General features: G+C 43.9%; 1 protein-coding gene across 1 annotated transcript in view; it reads left to right on the top strand.

The window, feature by feature from the left end:
- The window catches only part of CNTNAP5 (contactin associated protein family member 5), a 919,822-nt gene that overhangs the window by 436,039 nt on the left and 464,094 nt on the right, over positions 1–19,689 (top strand). Inside the window, 1 exon segment of the mRNA XM_038741400.1 lies at positions 1,786–1,989. Within this exon segment, the coding sequence (XP_038597328.1) occupies positions 1,786–1,989 (204 nt within the window).

The raw sequence follows: 19,689 nt of genomic DNA, 5'->3' as shown, positions 1-19,689 counted from the left end.
CCTCACTCACTCACACTTGATTATTCTGAGATTTATGTCAGCATTGGAATTGCTGTTCATATTCTGCGCATGGGTAATGGCCCACAAACCATCAATATCAATTCAGTTGAAAGGATTGGAAGCTCTGAGGAAAATGATAGGGTGCAAAAAACTTGCATGGGCACTTTGCCTCTTTGCCTTGAAATCCAGGTTTCTTTTCTTCATGGACTGAGAGGTCTGTTGGAATTCCTGGGATCTTCTACGCTGGGAGAGAAGTTCCAGACCAAGCATTTTTGCTGAATCTTGTTTTACAGAAGTTTCTTGAGGCTTGGGCTAAAAACATAATTCATAACCAAGCATGGACAAAGGCTAGGGATTTTAAAAAGCCTAGTAAGTGCACTTATGTAAAGTTTAATTTTCCAGATGCTTGTGGATGGATTGTCTCTTCATTCATTCATTCAATCGCATTTACTGAGCACTTACTGTGTGCAGAGCACTGTACTAAGCGCTTGGGAAGTACAAGTTGGCAACATATAGAGATGGTCCCTACCCAACAATGGGATCACAGTCTAGAAGGGGGAGACAGACAACAAAACAAAACATGTGGACAGGTGTCAAGTCGTCAGGATAAATAGAATTAAAGCTAAATGCACACCATTAACAATATGAATGGAATAGTAAATATGTATGAGTAAAATAAACAGAGTAATAAATCTGTACAAACAAATATACAGGTGCTGTGGGGAGGGGAAGGAGGTAGGGCTCCTACCTACCTTGCTTGAAGCAGTGTGGCTCAGTGGAGAGAGCCCGGGCTTTGGAGTCAGAGGTCATGGGTTCAAATCCCGGCTCTGCCAATTGTCAGCTGTGTGACTTTGGGCAAGTCACTTAACTTCTCTGTGCCTCAGGTACCTCAACTGTAAAATGGGGATTAAGACTGTGAGCCCCCCGTGGGACAACCTGATCACCTTGTAACCTCCCCAGCGCTTAGAACAGTGCTTTGCACATAGTAAATGCTTAATAAATGCTATCATCATTAAATAATAAAATAATAACAACATTTATTAAGCGCTTACTATGCGCAAAGCACTGTCCTAAGCGCTGGGGATGTTAAAAGGTAATCAGGATGTCCCACGGGGGGCTCACAGTCTTAATCCCCATTTTACAGATGAGGGAACTGAGGCACAGAGAAGTTAAGTGACTTGCCCAAAGTCACACAGCTGACAAGTTCAAATCCCGGCTGTTGGTAGAGCTGGGATTTGAGCCCATGACCTCTGACTCCAAAGCCCATGCTCTTTCCACTGAGCCACACTGTTATATTATTAGGGTGGGGAGGATGGGGAGGAGGAGAGGAAAAAGGAGGCTCAGTCTGGGAAGGCCTCCTGGAGGTGGTGAGCTCTCAGTAGGGCTTTGAAGGGAGGAAGAGAGCTAGCTTGGCGGATGTGGGGAGGGAGGGCATTCCAGGCCAGGGGGAGGACGTGGGCCGGGGGTCGATGGCAGGACAGGAGAGAACGAGGCACGGTGAGGAGGTGAGTGGCAGAGGAGCGGAGGGTGAGGAGTGGGCTGGAGAAGGAGAGAAGGGAGGTGAGGTAGGAGGGGGTGAGGTGATGGACAGCCTTGAAACTGAGAGTGAGGGGTCTTTGTTTGATGTGAGGTTGACAGGCAGCCACTGGAGACTTTTGAAGAGGGGAGTAACATGCCCAGAGTGTTTCTGCACAAAGAAGATCCGGGCAGCAACTGGGTGTCTGTTCCCAATTCCCCCTGCTCATTTCCTGCATTTTTACCATCTCCCTCTCTCTTTCCCCTCAGAATCCGACATCGCCAGTTTGGATGGCCGAAGCTCCCTCCTCTACAGGTTCAATCAGAAACTGATGAGCACTTTCAAAGATGTGATTTCACTCAAGTTCAAGAGCATGCAGGGGGATGGAGTCTTGTTCCACGGAGAAGGACAGCGTGGTGACTTCATTACCTTGGAGCTGCGGAAAGGGAAACTCTCCTTTCACATTAACTTGGGTATGTCTTTCACGCTTCCGAATCAAATCTGAGTCTGTTGGGCGAGGCCTCATTTATTGTTTCCTTCAGAGGCTTCCTTGATTTTTCTATCCTATCTTCAAATCCTCCAGACCTCACTCAGCTCTATCTCTCATCAAATCCTTTTTGAAATCCCAACCTCCTCTAGGAAGCCCTCCCAAATTAGTTTATCTTCTCCCCATGTGAAATGCTTCCAACTATTATCTCAGTACTTTTCTACCACCTCATTACTCAGGAGCTCCCATTTCACCTCAGTCTATCATCAGTACGATTTACCGAATGCTTACTCCGCGCAAAGCACGTGGCGAGGTAGATAGAGCACTGAGCTGAAAGTCAGAAGGTCATGGGTTTTAATTATGTCACTGTTACTTGTCTGCTTTGTAACTTTGAGCAAGTCTCTTCACATAATTATAATAATAATAATAATGGCATTTATTAAGCGCTTACTATGTGCAAAGCATTGTTCTAAGCTCTGGGTAGGTTACAAGATGATCAGGTTGTCCCACGGGGGGCTCACAGTCTTAATCCCCATTTTACAGATGAGGGAACTGAGGCCCAGAGAAGTTAAGTGACTTGCCCAATGTCACACAGCTGAGAAGTGGTGGAGCTGGGATTTGAACCCATGACCTCTGACTCCAAAGCCTGGGCTCTTTCTACTGAGCCATGCTGCTTCTCCATGCCTCAATTACCTCATCTGTAAAACGGGGATTGATACTGTGAGCACCACGTAGGACAGGGACTGATTCTAACCCGATTTGCTTGTATCCACCCCAGCGCTTAGTACAGTGCCTGGCACATAGTAAGTGCTTAACAAATACCATTATTATCATTATTATTATTATTACTGAGCCCTTGTCACAGTACAATACGACTAGAAGACGTGATCCCTGACCTCAAGGAATTTGCAACTTAATTTAGCACCCGGGACATGGAAACAAATGACAGGTATCTTAGTACATATATTTTTACTTGCTCTTCTATTTAAGTGTTTCTTCCTCCTCCCTGTAAATTACCAAATGCCTGTCTCCCATTTAGACTATAAAATTCTTCCAGGTCTGGATTGGATCCTCCCACATCTATCAAATTTTCCCAAGTGCTTAGAACAATACTCGGTAAACACACAGATGAGATGAACTAAAAAAAAATAACACTACTAATCATTCATTCATTCATTCAATCGTATTTATTGAGCGCTTACTGTCATCATCATCAATCGTATTTATTGAGCGCTTACTATGTGCAGAGCACTGTACTAAGCGCTTGGGAAGTACAAATTGGCAACATATAGAGACAGTCCCTACTCAACAGTGGGCTCACAGTCTAAAAGGGGGAGACAGAGAACAAAACCAAACATACTAACAAAATAAAATAAATAGAATAGATATGTACAAGTAAAATAAATAAATAAATAAATAAATAGAGTAATAAATATGTACAAACATATATACATATATACAGGTGCTGTGGGGAAGGGAAGGAGGTAAGATGGGGGGATGGAGAGGGGGACGAGGGGGAGAGGAAGGAAGGGGCTCAGTCTGGGAGCGCTTACTGTGTGCAGAGCACTGTACTAAGCACTTGGGAAGTACAAGTTGGCAACATATAGAGATGTCCCCTACCCAACAGTGGGCTCACAGTCTAGAAGGGGGAATTAATCAAGCAATAATCAATCAATGGTATTTATTGAGTGCTCACTGTACTGTCTGGGACTATGAGCCCATTGTTGGGCAGGGATTGTCTCAATCTGTTGCTGAATTGTACTTTCCAAGTGCTTAGTAAAGTGTCCTGCACACAGTAAGCGCTCAATAAATATGATTGAATGAATGAGAAAACTATAGCATTAATAGACATATTCATACCCTCAAAAAGCACACCACCCTTCAGGAGAAGCAGTCATTAAAATAAATTACAGGTTGGGGGAGCAGCTGAATATACGGATATATTCACATGGGCTGTGTGAGAGAGGGTAGAGAGCTATCTAAGGCCTTACAGGGTATGGACTTTAGTGTATGGGTGACACAGTAGGGAGGGAAAATAGTATGGGGAGATGAGAGATTAGTCAGGAAACATATTGGTATGTCTTTTATATTGGTATGTCACAGTCTTTTAGACTGTGAGCCCACTGTTGGGTAGGGACTGTCTCAATATGTTGCCAATTTGTACTTCCCAAGCGCTTAGTACAGTGCTCTGCACATAGTAAGCGCTCAATAAATACGACTGATGATGATGATTGGTAATTATTAAAACCAAACTGAGAAGCAGTGTGGCCTAGTGGGAAGAGCACTGTCCTGAGGGTCCGTTGATCTTAGTTCTTATTCCAGTTCAGCCACTTGTCTGCTGTGGGACTTTGGGCAAGCCATTTTCATCATCATCATCATCATCATCAGTCGTATTTATTGAGCGCTTACTATGTGCAGAGCACTGTACTAAGCGCTTGGGAAGTACAAATTGGCAACATATAGAGACAGTCCCTACCCAGCAGTGGGCTCACAGTCTAAAAGGGGGAGACAGAGAACAAAACCAAACATACTAACAAAATAAAATAAATAGAATAGATATGTACTAGTAAAATAAATAAATAAATAAATAGAGTAATAAATATGTACAAACATATATACATATATACAGGTGCTGTGGGGAAGGGAAGGAGGTAAGATGGGGGGATTTTCATGTGCTGGAAGAGGGCTTTTTTATTAAAGAAGACTTTGTACTGAGGCTAGCCCTCGCCTATTCAGGAATCTACAGCTTCGGTGTTAATAGGATAAATTCTCAGCCTTCTACCTTAGAGTAGCAGAGCGGCTTATGGAAAGAGCACGGGCTTGAGAGTCACAGGTCGTGGGTTCTAATCCCGGCTCGGCCACTTGTCGGCTGTGTGACTTTGGACAAGTCACTTCACTTCTCTGTGCCTCAGTTACCTCATCTGGAAAATGGGGATTAATCAATCAATCAATCAATCGTATTTATTGAGCGCTCACTGTGTGCAGAGCACTGTACTAAGCACTTGGGAAGTACAAGTTGGCAACATATAGAGACAGTCCCTACCCAACAGTGGGCTCACAGTCTAAAAGGGGGAGACAGAGAACAAAACCAAACATACTAACAAAATAAAATAAATAGAATAGATATGTACAAGTAAAATGAATAAATAAATAGAGTAATAAATATGTACAAACATATATACATAAGACTGTGAGCCCCACCTGGGATAACCTGATAACCTTGTATCTCCCCCAGTGCTTAGAAAAGTGCTTGGCACATAGGAAGCGTTTAATAAATACCATCATTATTATTATCATTATTATTACCTTCAGTAATTCCGCATTCATTGCAAGCTCTGGTCTATGGAAAAACCTGTCTTTGAGTCTCTGTAACCAGTACCTTCTTCCTTTCCTCCTACCTCCCTGGGGAAATTATCTTATCCTCTCTGCTGCGTTCAACTCCCCTATGTGTTCTCAGAAACGTTTTAAGCAAAGAGGAAAACTGACGTGACATTCCTGGAGAATATCAAAACCAGAGTTCATAGGAACAGGAAAAAAAAAAAAAACCTTAGCCAAAGAAGAAATCTAAAAAAACCCAAAATGGTGGAAAATATAAGCAGAGATCATTTTAAGCTTGAAAGCACAACCTCTCGTTCTTTCTGTGGGTATCACTGAAAATGCAGAAGATTTTAATATTCATTTCTAAGATGAATTATATTATGTAAAATGGCAAAGAGTGGAATAAAGTGATTTAATTTAGGTTATAAATTCTCTGGAAGACAAGCAAAGCTCAAGGCCTGTTGCACAGAGCCCAACACTCTGAACGAGGCATTTAACAGAGAGTATAAGAAAGATCCCGGAGAATCTATCAGTAGGAGTCAACTCAATCATTTTGTCAAGTGATGACATTTATTGAGTAACCTAGAATTGTGAAGAATTGCAATCTCCTCCAAATTTATCCTCACTCTTCTCCAATTACACCCCGTTCACACGTTTTGGTCCTCTTATTCCGGTTTCAGTAGGTACTCAAAATATAGTATTGACTGATTGATTGATTGATTATTATATGCTTGGGAAAATACGCCAGATGCCAGACATGCATTCTCCGCCCTCAAGGAGTTTACAATCTATTGGAAAAAACAGGTAAATATTATCTACAAATACATTTTGTAGTGTCCGGACCTCTTCAAACATCCAAATGGACTCTCATATCCTTATAGCTAACTGCCTACATTTTTCCTAGAATTATTGTGGCCCAGGGGAAAGAGCATCCTCCTGGAAGTCAGTGGGCCTAGGTTCTAATCCTGGCTCCACCAAGTGTTGGCTGGATGACCTTGGGCAAGTCACAATTTATCTGTGCCTTGGTTCTTGTATCTGTAAAATGGGCCTTAAATTATACTCCCTCCCACCTGAACTGTGAGCCCCATGCAAGACAGGGGCTGTATCCAAGCTGATAACCTTGTATCTCCGCCAGAGCTTAGAACAGAACTTGGTGCATAATAAAAAAAAATGATAGCATTTATTAAGCACTTACTATGTGCAAAGCACTGTTCTAAACACTGGAGAGCTTACAAGGTGATCAGGTTGTCCCACATGGGGCTCATAGTCTTAATAAGTGCTTAATAAGTGCTTAATACATACCATAATTGTTATTATTTTTACCATCAGAAAGAAACACCAAAAAATGGCAATAATCCTTAGGAATGGGATCATTAGTTTATAAGTTCCTTGAGTCAAGGATTGAGTCCTCCAACTCCACTGTGTTTTACTTTCCCAAGTACAGTGCTCTGCACAAGGTATGCACTCAAGAAGTATCAGCAATTAACTGATTGATGGTTAGTTGGTGGGAAACCTTTGATACCCAGGCACATGTAAACTACAATATCAAATGAAGAGAGTGTGAATTATTTTCTTACCCAATAGTGAGATTTCTACTGTCTATCTGCCGCTCTAGTCTGTAAGCTCACTATGGGCTGAAAATGTGTCTGCTATATTGTTATATTGTACTCTCCCAAGTGCTTAATACAGTGCTCTGCACACAGTAAGTGCTCACTGTGAGCCCATCTTCTAGACTGGAAGCCCACTGTTGGGTAGGGACCGTCTCTATATGCTGCCAACTTGTACTTCCCAAGCACTTAGTACAGTGCTCTGCACACAGTAAGTGCTCAATAAATATGATTGAATGACTGACTGACTGACTGACTGACTTTCTTCAGGCTAGTTTATAATGGGAAGAGATATGGCCTACGGGATTTTGGATTTTGGCATTTTGGATCATCATTTGTATCACGCCTAGTCATCAGGACAGAAAGGTTCATCTAAGGACAGACCATTGGGGCCGGATTGGGTTTGCAGTCAATCATGTTTGGACCAGTCCTGGACAACCTGGCTTTCCCCATCCTCCTCTTACTGCTTTCATTCATTCATTAATTCAATCCCATTTATTGAGCATTTATTGTGTGCAGAGCACTGTACCACACTGTTTAAAGGATGAGACAGTCAGAGGTGGGGCTGGAGGAAGATTTCAGTATTGTGTTTGGGAGAGGTAAAGTCAGAACCCAAAAATGGCCCTGGGATTTGGCTTTACCTTTTCCCAGGATGATTTTTACTGCTGCCTCTGGGATCCCAGGCCACACTGATTAGGGTCCTGCATGAATCCAGAATTCCTGGAAGAAAGGGGTCATTTCTTTGAGTCAGTCGGTCGTATTTATTCATTCATTCATCCATTCACTCGTAGTTACTGAGCACTTACTGTGTGCAGAGCACTGTACCATTCAGCACTTATTTTGTGCAGGACACTGTACTAAGCACTTGGGAGTGCATAGCATAATAATATTGCACACATTCCCTGCCCACAATGAGCTTACAGTTTAATAATTATAATGATAATACTTGTTAAGCACTTGCTATGTGCCAAGCACTGTTCTAAGCCCTGGGGTACATACTAGTTAATCATACGGACATGGTCAGCCAAATATCTATGGATTTATAATTGTGCATTTGCTAAACATTTACTACACTCCAAGCACTGGGGTAGAGACAATACAATCAGATCAGACACAGTCTAGGAAGAAGGGATACGACCTGATCACCTTGTAACCTCCCCAGCACTTAGAACAGTGCTTTGCACATAGTAAGCGCTTAATAAATGTCATCATTATTATTATCACTATATAGAGACGGCCCCTACCCAACAATGGGCTCACAGTACAATACAATCAGCACAATACAGTACAATACAATCAGATCAGACACAGTCTAGGAAGAAGGGAAAATACATATTTCACTCGCATTTTACGCCAACTTGTATTTCCCAAGTGCTTAGTACAGTCCTCTGCACACAGTAAGTGCTCAATAAATACGATTGAATGAATGAATGAATTTTACTGATGAGGAGAATGAGGCATAGAGAAGTTAGGGGCTAAGGGCCCATAGGAGGCCAGTATTGGAAACCAAGCTCTGTCCTATCTTGAGCTAGAAGGAACTCATCCTGTGTCTGTATCATTTCTTCCTCCACTGGATTTTAATCAATCAATCAATCAATCGTATTTATTGAGCGCTTACTATGTGCAGAGCACTGTACTAAGCGCTTGGGAAGTACAAATTGGCAACACATAGAGACAGTCCCTACCGAACAGTGGGCTCACAGTCTAAAAGACTGTAGACATTTTAACTGAATGTCAGTCTTGTAACCCGGTAACTTTGAGTTACCAGGACTGTAATTCTTCAAAACGGGGTCTAGGTTCACTGAAATATTATTTGATTGATGGACTGCTTGAGGAGTTAAAATTGGCTACCCAAAGCCTTTATACCTCAACCATTTTACTCTATTTTACTTGTACATATTTACTATGCTATTTATTTTGTTTATGATGTGCATATAGCTATCATTCTCTTTGTTATGATGACTTTGACACCTGTCTACATGTTTTGTTTTGTTGTCCATCTCGCTCTTCTAGACTGTGAGCCCATTGTCGGGTAGGGGCCGTCTCTATATGTTGCCAACTTGTACTTCCCAAGTGCTTAGTACGGTGCTCTGAACACAGTAAGCGCTCAATAAATACTATTGAATGAACTATCCTCATCTAATAATGTGCGATAAGCCCAGCTATAATTTTATATTTTGCATTTTTTCACGTTTTGCATTTTTATTAGTATCACTTCGGCTAAATGGAATTCATAGTTGAATCCACGTGACTGGCCCACTTACAGATTGTGTGCCATTGTTTGTTATCTAGACTGTCAGCCCATTGGGTAGGGACCGTTTCTATATAATAATAATAATGGCATTTATTAAGTGCTCACTATGTGCAAAGCACTCTTCTAAGTGCTGAGGAGGTTACAAGGTGATCAGGTTGTCCCACGGAGGGCTCACAGTCTTAATCCCCAATTTACAGATGAGGTAACTGAGGCACAGAGAAGTGATGTGACTTGCCCAAAGTCACACAGCTGACAATAGGCGAAGCTGGGATTTGAACCCATGACCTCCGACTCCAAAGCCCGGGCTCTTTTCACTGAGCCAGTACAGTGCTCTGCACACAGTAAGCGCTCAATAAATACGATCGAATGAATGAATGACGTTATCCCGCCCCACTGCACTGGTGTATATTTGTACATATTTATTACTCTATTTAATGATGTGTATATATATCTGTAATTCTATTTATTTTGATGCAATTGATGCCTGTCTACTTGTTTTGTTTTGTTGTCTATCTCCCCCTTCTAGACTGTGAGCCTGTTGTTGGGTAGGGATTGTCTCTGTTGTTGAATTGTACTTTTCAAGTGCTTAGAACAGTGCTCAATAATATAGTAAATGCTCAATAAATCTGAATGAATGAATTAATTTGAACTCAGAGAATGAGCCAGATTGCCACAGGTCACCCAGCAGGCAAGTAGCAGAGCTGGGTTGAGAACTCAGGTCCTCTGATTCCCAGATCCAGGCTCTTTCTACTACTAGGTCATGCTGCTTTCCTTAGCTTTATCATTTCTTTGGTATGTTTTAGCATTTCTATGCTTCAGCTGTTTTACTATAGCATCTTTATTTGCATGTCAAAATGTTCATGGCTTTTTGTAAAGTGTGTCATTCTTTAACAAAATTGACCATAGTCCACTAATAAGGGGTCTTAAGAAACTTAGGTTACCTCGATTACAAAGACATTTTTTTCCAATTGCATTTCAATGATCTCATGTGCTTGAATGATATGCATTTCAATGCTGTGTTTCGATGAGTTAATTTTGGCAGACACATCATCAAACAATCAACTAATCAATCATATTTGTTGAGTGCTTTCTGTGGGCAGAGCACAATACTAAGCCTTTGGGAGAGTACAGTATTGCAGACGTAGTAGACAGATTTCTTTCCCAGTAGGAGCTTAAAGTCTAGAGGGGGGATATAGAGTTAAATAAAAATGAATAAATTATGCATATGTGCATAAGTGCTGTGGGGCTGAGGGTGGGGAAATGAAAGGTGCAAATCCAAGTGTAAAGCCAACACAGAAGGAAGTGGGAGAGGAGGGAAATGAGGGTTTAGTCAGTGAAGGCCTCTTGGAAGAGTTGTACTTTTAATTATTTATTCATTTTATTCGTACATATCTATTCTATTTATTTTATTTTGTTAGTATGTTTGGTTTTGTTCTCTGTCTCCCCCTTTTAGACTGTGAGCCCACTGTTGGGTAGGGACTGTCTCTATATGTTGCCAATTTGTACTTCCCAAGCGCTTAGTATAGTGCTCTGCACATAGTAAGGGCTCAATAAATACGATTGATGATGATGATGATGATGATGATAATAAGGCTTTGAAGGAGGGGAGAGTGATGAAATGTGAAGAGGGAAGGTATTGCAGGCCATAGGTAGTAAACTCTTTGTGGGCAGGGAACTTGTTTACCAACTTTGTTCAGGGACTTGGTTAGTGTCACCCGTCGTACGGGGACAGGTTCGTTCAGTAATCGGTGGGGAGAGAGAGGGGGAAAGAGGGAGAGGGATAGAGGGAGACAGAAAATGCATGGCTCAGTGGAAAGAGCCCGGGCTTTGGAGTCAGAGGTCATGGGTTCAAATCCCGACTCTGCCGCTTGTCAGCTGTGTGACTTTGGGCAAGTCATTTAACTTCTCTGGGCCTCAGTTACCTCATCTGGAAAATAGGGATTAAGACTGTGAGCCCCACTGTGGGACAACCTGATCCCTTTGTAATAATAATAATAATGATGGCATTTGTTAAGCGCTTACTATGAGCAGAACACTGTTCTAAGTGGTGGGGGGGGATACAAGGTGATTAAGTCGTCCCATGTGGGGCTCACAGTCCTAATCCCCATTTTCCAGATGAGGTAACTGAGGCTCAGAGAAGTGAAGTGACTTGCCCAGGGTCACACAGCAGACATGCGGCGGAGCCGGGATTCGAACCCATGACCTCTGACCCCAAAGCCCGGGCTCTTTTCCACTGAGCCACGCTGCTTCTGTAACCTCCCCAGTGCTTAGAACAGTGCTTTGCACATAGTTAGCGCTTAATAAATGCCATTATTATTATTATTATTATTATTAGAGAGAGAGAGACCGAGGACGGAAAGCCTGAATTTTATATAAAATGTATTCTGCGAGGTGATTGAATTATGTAGTTGTTTAGGCGCAATGGATTGAGCTTCCCTTTTGGAAGGAATGTAATCAATTATCAATCTTCCAGCTTCCCTAACAGGAGGAACCCAATCATACGTTAATCGCACGTGGGTGAGGCCGCTAGCTCTCACCCATGTGACTTCCCAGTCGGGAAGAATCCACTTTCTTTCCCACATGGGAGGAATTCATTCCATTACCCACACACACGTGGTGGGCGGCTAGCTCTCACCATGTGCTCTCCCTCCCTACATGGGAGGAATCCACTCATGATCCCCATCAGCAGCGAGGCACCTGGGTCCCACCCACGGGACACTCACTCATCCCGCGGCCCTTGCCTCAGTGTGTTGGTTCTGGATGCAGAGCGGGCATCTGGCCTTCTGGGCACAGGAAGACACATGGGCTGCCGCTGCTGCTGCGTGTTTCAGTGTTCTGGCCACCAAGGTCAGAGGCGACAGGTATTTATCACCTGTGCCCCTAAGCCATTTCAGCTTCTGGCCTCAGTCTACCCAATCTCCACTCTTCCCTCTCCTCCATACCCAATTTGATTGGCACGGGAGCGAGGGACACCTTCTGTATTCCCAGCTTGGGTTGTTAATCTAGCAGCTTTGGTCATGTGGGAGGTATCCCACCCTCATTTCCGAGTTCCGCCTGCTGGCTCAGGTGGTCACGAGATAGTTTATGACCTTGAGATGGCCGGTAGCCCAGGGTCACTTTGGGACAGACCACCCCTTGGCCCTCGCCATCCGTGCCCACCTGATGCCAACCCTTCCTGAGTCCCCTCCGGGTTGCATAGTGGTGGGGTTGCCCTGGAAGCCGGGCCTTCCGGCACTGTCCCTCCCTGACTGCGTGGGCCGATGACCTCCCTGATTTGCCACGGAACCAGAAAAGCAGATCCATGGGTAGGAGCAGAGGATATTTCCTATTCCATGGCCAGGGGCAACAGGAGGCAGCACCCTGTCCTTAAGGCGTGCGAGTAGGAGGTATGGAGGCATAGAAGGTGGTCGGTGGCCCACCATGGTTTTTGAGGCACTGCATTGACATAAGAGGCCAGGGATGGTTGAAGTGTCCGCTGCACGCAGATAGAGCGGTGTAGCAGTGGGACAGATAACAACCTCCTCCCTCACTAGCACAATGGTCTTAAGATAGCCCACAGGGGCAAGAGCTGGGGGCGACTGTAGTGTTTGTTGCACCTGTGTGAAAAGGGCCGAGCAACAGCAACCTAGTAACCACTATCCTCCCACTAAGCCCACCTCCAGGAGCAAAGTAGCAGCAACCCATGGAATAGTAAGCTTCCCCCGTCAAGTCTAAAGAGTCCATAGAACCAGTCCAAAACTCCTCTGGTGGTGTGGACTCCTCATTTGTACGTATTTATTACTCTATTTATTTTACTTGTACATATCTATTCTATTCATTTTATTTTGTTAATATGTTTTGTTTTGTTCTCTGTCTCCCCCTTCTAGACTGTGAGCCCACTGTTGGGTAGGGACCGTCTCTACATGTTGCCAACTTGTACTTCCCAAGCGCTTAGTACAGTGCTCTGCACACAGTAAGTGCTCAATAAATACGATTGATTGTTAGCTGCATGAACCACTGCCAGAAATCATCGTATCCAATTGTCCAGAATCACTGGAATGAGGGGGGCGAGGAGCACCGGTCATGTTATGTTTGTGCATATTTACTACTCTATTTCATTTGTACATATTTATTCTATATATTTTATTTTGTTAATATATTTTGTTTTGTTCTCTGTCTCCCCCTTCTAGACTGTGAGCCCACTGTTGGGTAGGGACCGTCTCTATATGTTGCCAACTTGTACTTCCCAAGCGCTTAGTACAGTGATCTGCACACAGTAAGCGCTCAATAACTACAACTGAATGAATGAATGAATGTTGAAACGGGTGGTCTGGTAGAAACAGGTTCCCTTCCCTGATGCTGTCACGTCATGGCTAAGACTGAAGACAGGCTCCCTGGGAGGCAGTTCAGTGATGATTCCTTTGCTGGACCTGTCTGGAAGTCAGGCAATCCTGACCAGAGAACTGTGAGGCAGAGAAGTACCCAGGAGCATCATATAGCCAGATACGATTGATAATGTTAGAAATGATAGCTTTTTCCTAATAATATTAAACAATTATTCTTAACTCATTCTTAAAAAAAACTACGAACAATTTTAACACATTTTCCAACTATTTTTCTGTTGCTTTCCAAATCCTTGGGATATGATGACTAAACCTTTCCAGTCCCTTAAAAGGAAACAATAATAATAATAATAATGGAGGTATTTGTTAAGCGCTTACTATGTGCAAAGTACTGTTCTAAGCTTTGGGGGGATAGAAGGTGATCAGGTTGTCCCACTTGGGACTCACAGTCTTAATCTCAATAAATACGATTGATTGATTGATTGATTGATTAATCCTCATTTTACAGATGAGGTAACTGAGGCACAGAAAAGTTAAGTGGCTTGCCCAAAGTCACATAGCTGACAAGTGGTAGAGCCAGGATTCAAACCCATGACCTTTGACTCCCAAGCCTCTGACTTTCCACTGAGCCACGCTGCTTCCCCTAATCGCAAAAAGTAGACATCCAGATCTGTACATATGTATGATACTGAATAATATACAACTGCTTTTTGCCCCTTAGCTAGGCTATAGCAGAGGCAACACGCAGAACAGGCACTGTCAACCCTTAACATAATGGAAATTTTATATTAAAGACTATCTGAACCAATGTAGCAAGCAAAGATGAACAAACCCCAGTTCTGATACATTTGATTTATAATATACAGCAATTAAATCTGGATTTTGCTTGTCCTAATAATATTTAACATGTTAAGTGACGAGCAGGCAAAGCAGTTTCATAGTGCGATGTGTCATCATTCCAGAGGTCTTGGAAGATCTCCAAGCCTCTACCAAAGTTAGTGGTTAGCCCTCATTGGTATCAGCTGCACAGGTTTGCCCAGTCAGATTCATTTAGCATTTCAAATATATCAAGATGACTTTTGTATTTGATTTGCATTTACCTTTTAATAATAATAATGATGACATTTATTAAGCGCTTACTATGTGTAAAGCCCTGTTCTAAGCGCTGGGGAGGTTACAAGGTGATCAGGTTGTCCCATGTGGGGCTCACAGTCTTAATCCCCATTTTACAGGTGAGGGAACTGAGGCACAGAGAAGTGAAGTGACTTGCCCAAAGTCACACAGCAGAGCCAGAATTTGAACCCATGACCTGTGACTCCGAAGCCCGTGCTCTTTCCCAACTTTCTCAACTTGTACTTCCCAAGCGCTTAGTACAGTGCTCTGCACACAGTAAGCGCTCAATAAATACGATTGATTGATTTCCACTGAGCCACACTGCTTCTCTATTCTCTTTTACTAATTTAGCGAAATTTAAGGTAGTAGCATTTTAGAAATCATGATTAAATCACCACCCCCTCCAGTTGTTCCTAGGCTGGGAGAACAATGGCAAATTCACTCCCAATTCACTCCTAATTACCTCCATTGTCGTTTCTAGGGGGAGGTGCCTTAGATTGAGGAAGGCAGCCATTCATTGAGAGGAAGGCAACTCTTTGCTGGAGGGAGGTGCCTTCCCTCAAAATAATTCCCTTTTGATCTCCCAATGTGATAGCTCTCGACCTGAAGGCAAAGTGGTTAAGTTTCCTACCCCCCATGTTTTAGCTTGCAAATTTCTTGAGTAGCTGGGTGCTCGGGTGACAGGAAGGGTCCCCCGTTTTCCAGGGACCCCAATTAAGGCAATATTTCCTGTAATTGATGGTTGGCCTCCTTGCCAGGCATCCTTCCAACGCATAGATATCCGGGCCCTGGTGTCTAGCTGTAAAGAGACTTTCTGACGATCATCTACTAGGACGGTCATATGCAGGGGGTACTTGGGTTGTGAGAGGGACAAGGCTGCTGGATCCCCCTTCTAGTTTCCCTGCTCTGTGGTAGTTGGGGCCGTTGGTCTACCTTCCTGAATGAGCAGCTTCAGGATGTAATAATAATAATAATAATAATAGCATTTATTAAGCGCTTACTATGTGCAAAGCACTGTTCTAAGCGCCGGGGAGGTTACAAGGTGATCAGGTTGTCCCACGTGGGGCTCACAGTTTTAATCCCCATTTTACAGATGAGGGAACTGAGGAACAGAGAAGTTAAGTGACTTGCCCAAAGTCACACAGCTGACAATTGGCAGAGCAGGGATTTGAACCCGTGACCTCTGACTCCAAAGCCCGGGCTCTTTCCACTGAGCCACGCTGCTTCTCATTTGTTATTTGTTGCAGAAGAGGAGACGGAGTCTGTGAAGCCAAGGTCGGATAGCGTGTTGAGGAGAAGGGGGTGGTCCACAGTGTCGAAGGCAGCTGAGAGTTCGAGGAGGATTAGGATAGAGTAGGAGCCGTTGGATCTGGCAAGCAGGAGGTCATTGGTGACCTTTGAGAGGGCAGTTTCCGTGGAATGTAGGGGACGGAAGCCAGACTGGAGGGGGTCGAGGAGTGAGTTGTTGTTGAGGAATTCTAGGCAGCGCGTGTAGACAACTCGTTCAAGGAGTTTGGAAAGGAATGGTAGGAGGGATATGGGGCGATAACTAGAAGGTGAGGTGGGGTCAAGAGAGGGTTTTTTTAGGATGGGAGAGACATGGGCATGTTTGAAGGCAGAGGGGAAGGAACCAGTGGAGAGTGAGTGGTTGAAGATGGAAGTTAAGGAGGGGAGAAGGGACGGAGCGAGAGATTTCATGAGATGAGATGGAATGGGGTCAGAAGCACAGGTGGCCGGAGTAGCACTTGAGAGGAGGGAGGAGAGCTCCTCTGAGGGTACTGCTGGGAAGGATGGGAGAGTAGCAGAGAGTGTTGAGAGCCGGGAGGTTGGAGAAGGAGGTGGAGTGACTTTGGGGAGGTCGGACCTGATGGATTTAATTTTATTAATGAAGTAGGAGGCCAGATTGTTTGGGGTGAGGGAAGGAGGAGGGGGAGGAACCGGGGGCCTGAGAAGGGAGTTGAATGTACGGAAGAGCTGACGGGGATGATGGGCATGGGTGTCAATAAGGGAGGAGAAATAGTTTTTTCTGGCAGAGGAGAGGGCTGAGTTAAGGCAGGAAAGGATAAACTTGAAGAGAACGAGGTTGGCATGGTGTTTAGACTTTCGCCAGCGGTGTTCAGCAGCTCAAGCATAAGAGCGAAGGAGGCAGACAGTGGCAGTGATCCAGGGCTGTGGGTTAGTGGTCCGACAGTGGCGAAGGGAAAGAGGATAATGTCAAGGATATCCATCATTGGAAGTATATGATGAAAAATATGCTAACATGGCATCTGAATTCAGTAGATGTGAATGCAGTTTTCAAAATAATAATAATAATGGCATTTGTTAAACGCTTACTATGTGCCAAGTACTGTTTTAAGCTCTGGGGGGATACAGCATAGTCAGGATGTCCCACATAGGGCTCAGAGTCTTCATCCCTATTTTACAGATGAGGAAACTGAGGCACAGAGAAGTTAAGTGACTTGCCCAAAGTCACATAGCTGAGAATTGGCGGAGCTGGGATTTGAACCCATGACCTCTGACTCCAAAGCCCATGCTTGTTCCACTGAGCCACGCGAAATGTAATCATTCCATGGTGTTTGTTGAACACTTTCTTTGTGCAGAGCCCTGTACTAAGAGCTTTGGAGAATGCATCTGCTCTTTCCTCTCCTTCCAAACTGCTACTGCACTGATCCAAACAGTTATTTTTTCATAGTATTTGTTAGTCTCTTTTGGTCAGGCATTGGACTAAGTGCTGAGGTAGATTCAAGCTAATAATAAACGTTGGACTTAGTCCATGTCCCACGAGGGGCTCACAGCCTTAATCCCCATTTTACAGATGAGGTAACCGAGACACAGAGAACTGAAATGACTTGTCCAAAATCAATCAATCAGTCGTATTTATTGAGCGCTTACTGTGTGCAGAGCACTGTACTAAGCTCTTGGGAAGTACAAGTTGGCAACATATAGAGACGGTCCCTACCCAACAGTGGGCTCACAGTCTAGAAGAACAGATCACACAACACACACAGATCACACAACAGACAGTGGCAGAGCTTGAATTAGAACCCAGATCCTTCTGTCTCCCAGCCCCATGCTCTATCTGCTAGGCCATGTTGCTTCTCTGAATGGACTCTCAAGCACGTGCTCTTTCCACTAAGCCACACTGCTTCTCTCACGGGCTTGGGAGTCCATGGTCATTGGTTCTAATACCGACTCCGCCACTTGTCAGTTGTGTGACTTTGGGCAAGCACTTAACTTGTCTGTGCCTCAGTTCCCTCATCTGTAAAATGAGGTTTAAGACTGTGAGCCCCACGTGGGACAACCCTGATTACCTTGTATCCCCCCAGTACTCAGAACAGTGCTTGGCACATAGTAAGCGCTTAACAGATATGAGCATTACTATTATTATTATTAACTGGCTGATACATTACAATGGTACAACATTGGACTGTACTCTCTCAAGAGCTTAGCAGAGTGCTCTGCACACAGCACGCTCTCAATAAATATGATTAATTGATTGATCGATTGAACTGAGTTGGCATATTTGATCCCTCCACACAGGGAGTTTACAGTCTACATACCCATCAATCGATCAAGTGTTGGTATTTATTGAGCACTAACTGTGTGGAGAGCACTGGACTAAGCGCTTAGGAAACTACAATCATAGAACAGTGCTTGGCACATAGTAAGCACTTAACAAATATCATCATTATTATGATATAATAGAGCTGGTAGACAAATTTCTTGCCTCGAAGGAGCTTACAATTTCAATCAATCATTGGCATTTATTGAGCGCTTACTGCGTGCAGAGAACTGGACTAAGTGTTCGGAAAAGTTCTTTACAGCAGAGTTGGTAGGGACAATCCCTATCCTCAAGGAACTTATGGATTAGAGGCGGTTTAAAAAGAGTTCCTCTTGGGTTTGTAGCATGTTTTGTGCCATCTGCTTTACTTTCTCAAGTCCTTAGTACAGTGCAGGGCATTTACTGATGGCCAAATGTACTACCTCCCTCTCAGGGTCACACCAGGAGAGTTTCCAGTCCCCTACCAGTCTCGAATATGGGAGGGAAAGTCGAGCAGAGTCCTACCCATTCCGTCCCTAGCTTAAGCAGTGGCTAGCGAGTGTAAGGCAATCTGCTACAAGTTAAAATTCACCTGTGTTGGGCCCCAGCTAAATGGGAGGGAGTCAAGGACGGAGACTTGAGTTTATTGCGCGGAAGGAGGCAATGGTAAACCACTTCCCTATTTTTGCCAAGAAAACTCTATGGATCCACTACCAGAGTGCTTGCAGATAGAGGTGGGGTGTTCTGGGAGAGACGTGTCCAATGTTAAGCGCTTACTCCATGGGTCGGAGATGACTCGACGGCATAAGACAAGACAAACGCACTACCATTTTCCAAAACCTTTTGCAGGGACAACTACCAAGTAAACACACTGAAAGAAAAAAAATTGTGAATGAAATGCAATCTGACCCTTTTCGAAGATAACATAGCCGTGACGCTTATTTGAGACGACCCCCGTATGACAATGTAGGCACTGTTATCGACAAGGAGGGGGCAAAATAAGTTAACCGGTGTAAATCGGCCGCAGGGTTCGAGAACCCAAGGTGGTGACACAGATAGGAAAAATGACTCGGAGACATGAGTTCAGATAGAGCAGTAGAGGTAGGAAAGCTGATTGCTCACCTGTTCACCTCCCGTACGAGTGACCAACAGCCTTGATCCCAGCCTCTTTTTCCCTTTTATTTGGTTCCCCCACTGGAGCTCCACAAAGGATTCCCACAAACGGGAACCTTTGGCATCCTGTTAACAGGAGATGTTAGCAGTAGACATGCCCACATAGGATGGGGGCATCTCAGACAGGGTGTAGCTGCTTTGATCAGTGTCACCTTTTCAGTACCTGTATATACGTATATATGTTTGTACATATTTATTACTCTATTTACTTATTTATTTTACTTGTACATATCTATTCTATTTATTTCATTTTGTTAGTATGTTTGGTTTTGTTCTCTGTCTCCCCCTTTTAGATTGTGAGCCCACTGTTGGGTAGGGACTGTCTCTATATGTTGCCAATTTGTACTTCCCAAGCACT

This window comes from Tachyglossus aculeatus, chromosome 1 (genome assembly GCF_015852505.1).
Source record: "Tachyglossus aculeatus isolate mTacAcu1 chromosome 1, mTacAcu1.pri, whole genome shotgun sequence".
Classification (NCBI taxonomy): Eukaryota; Metazoa; Chordata; class Mammalia; order Monotremata; family Tachyglossidae; genus Tachyglossus; species Tachyglossus aculeatus.
This window is presented reverse-complemented; position numbering and strand designations above follow the sequence as displayed.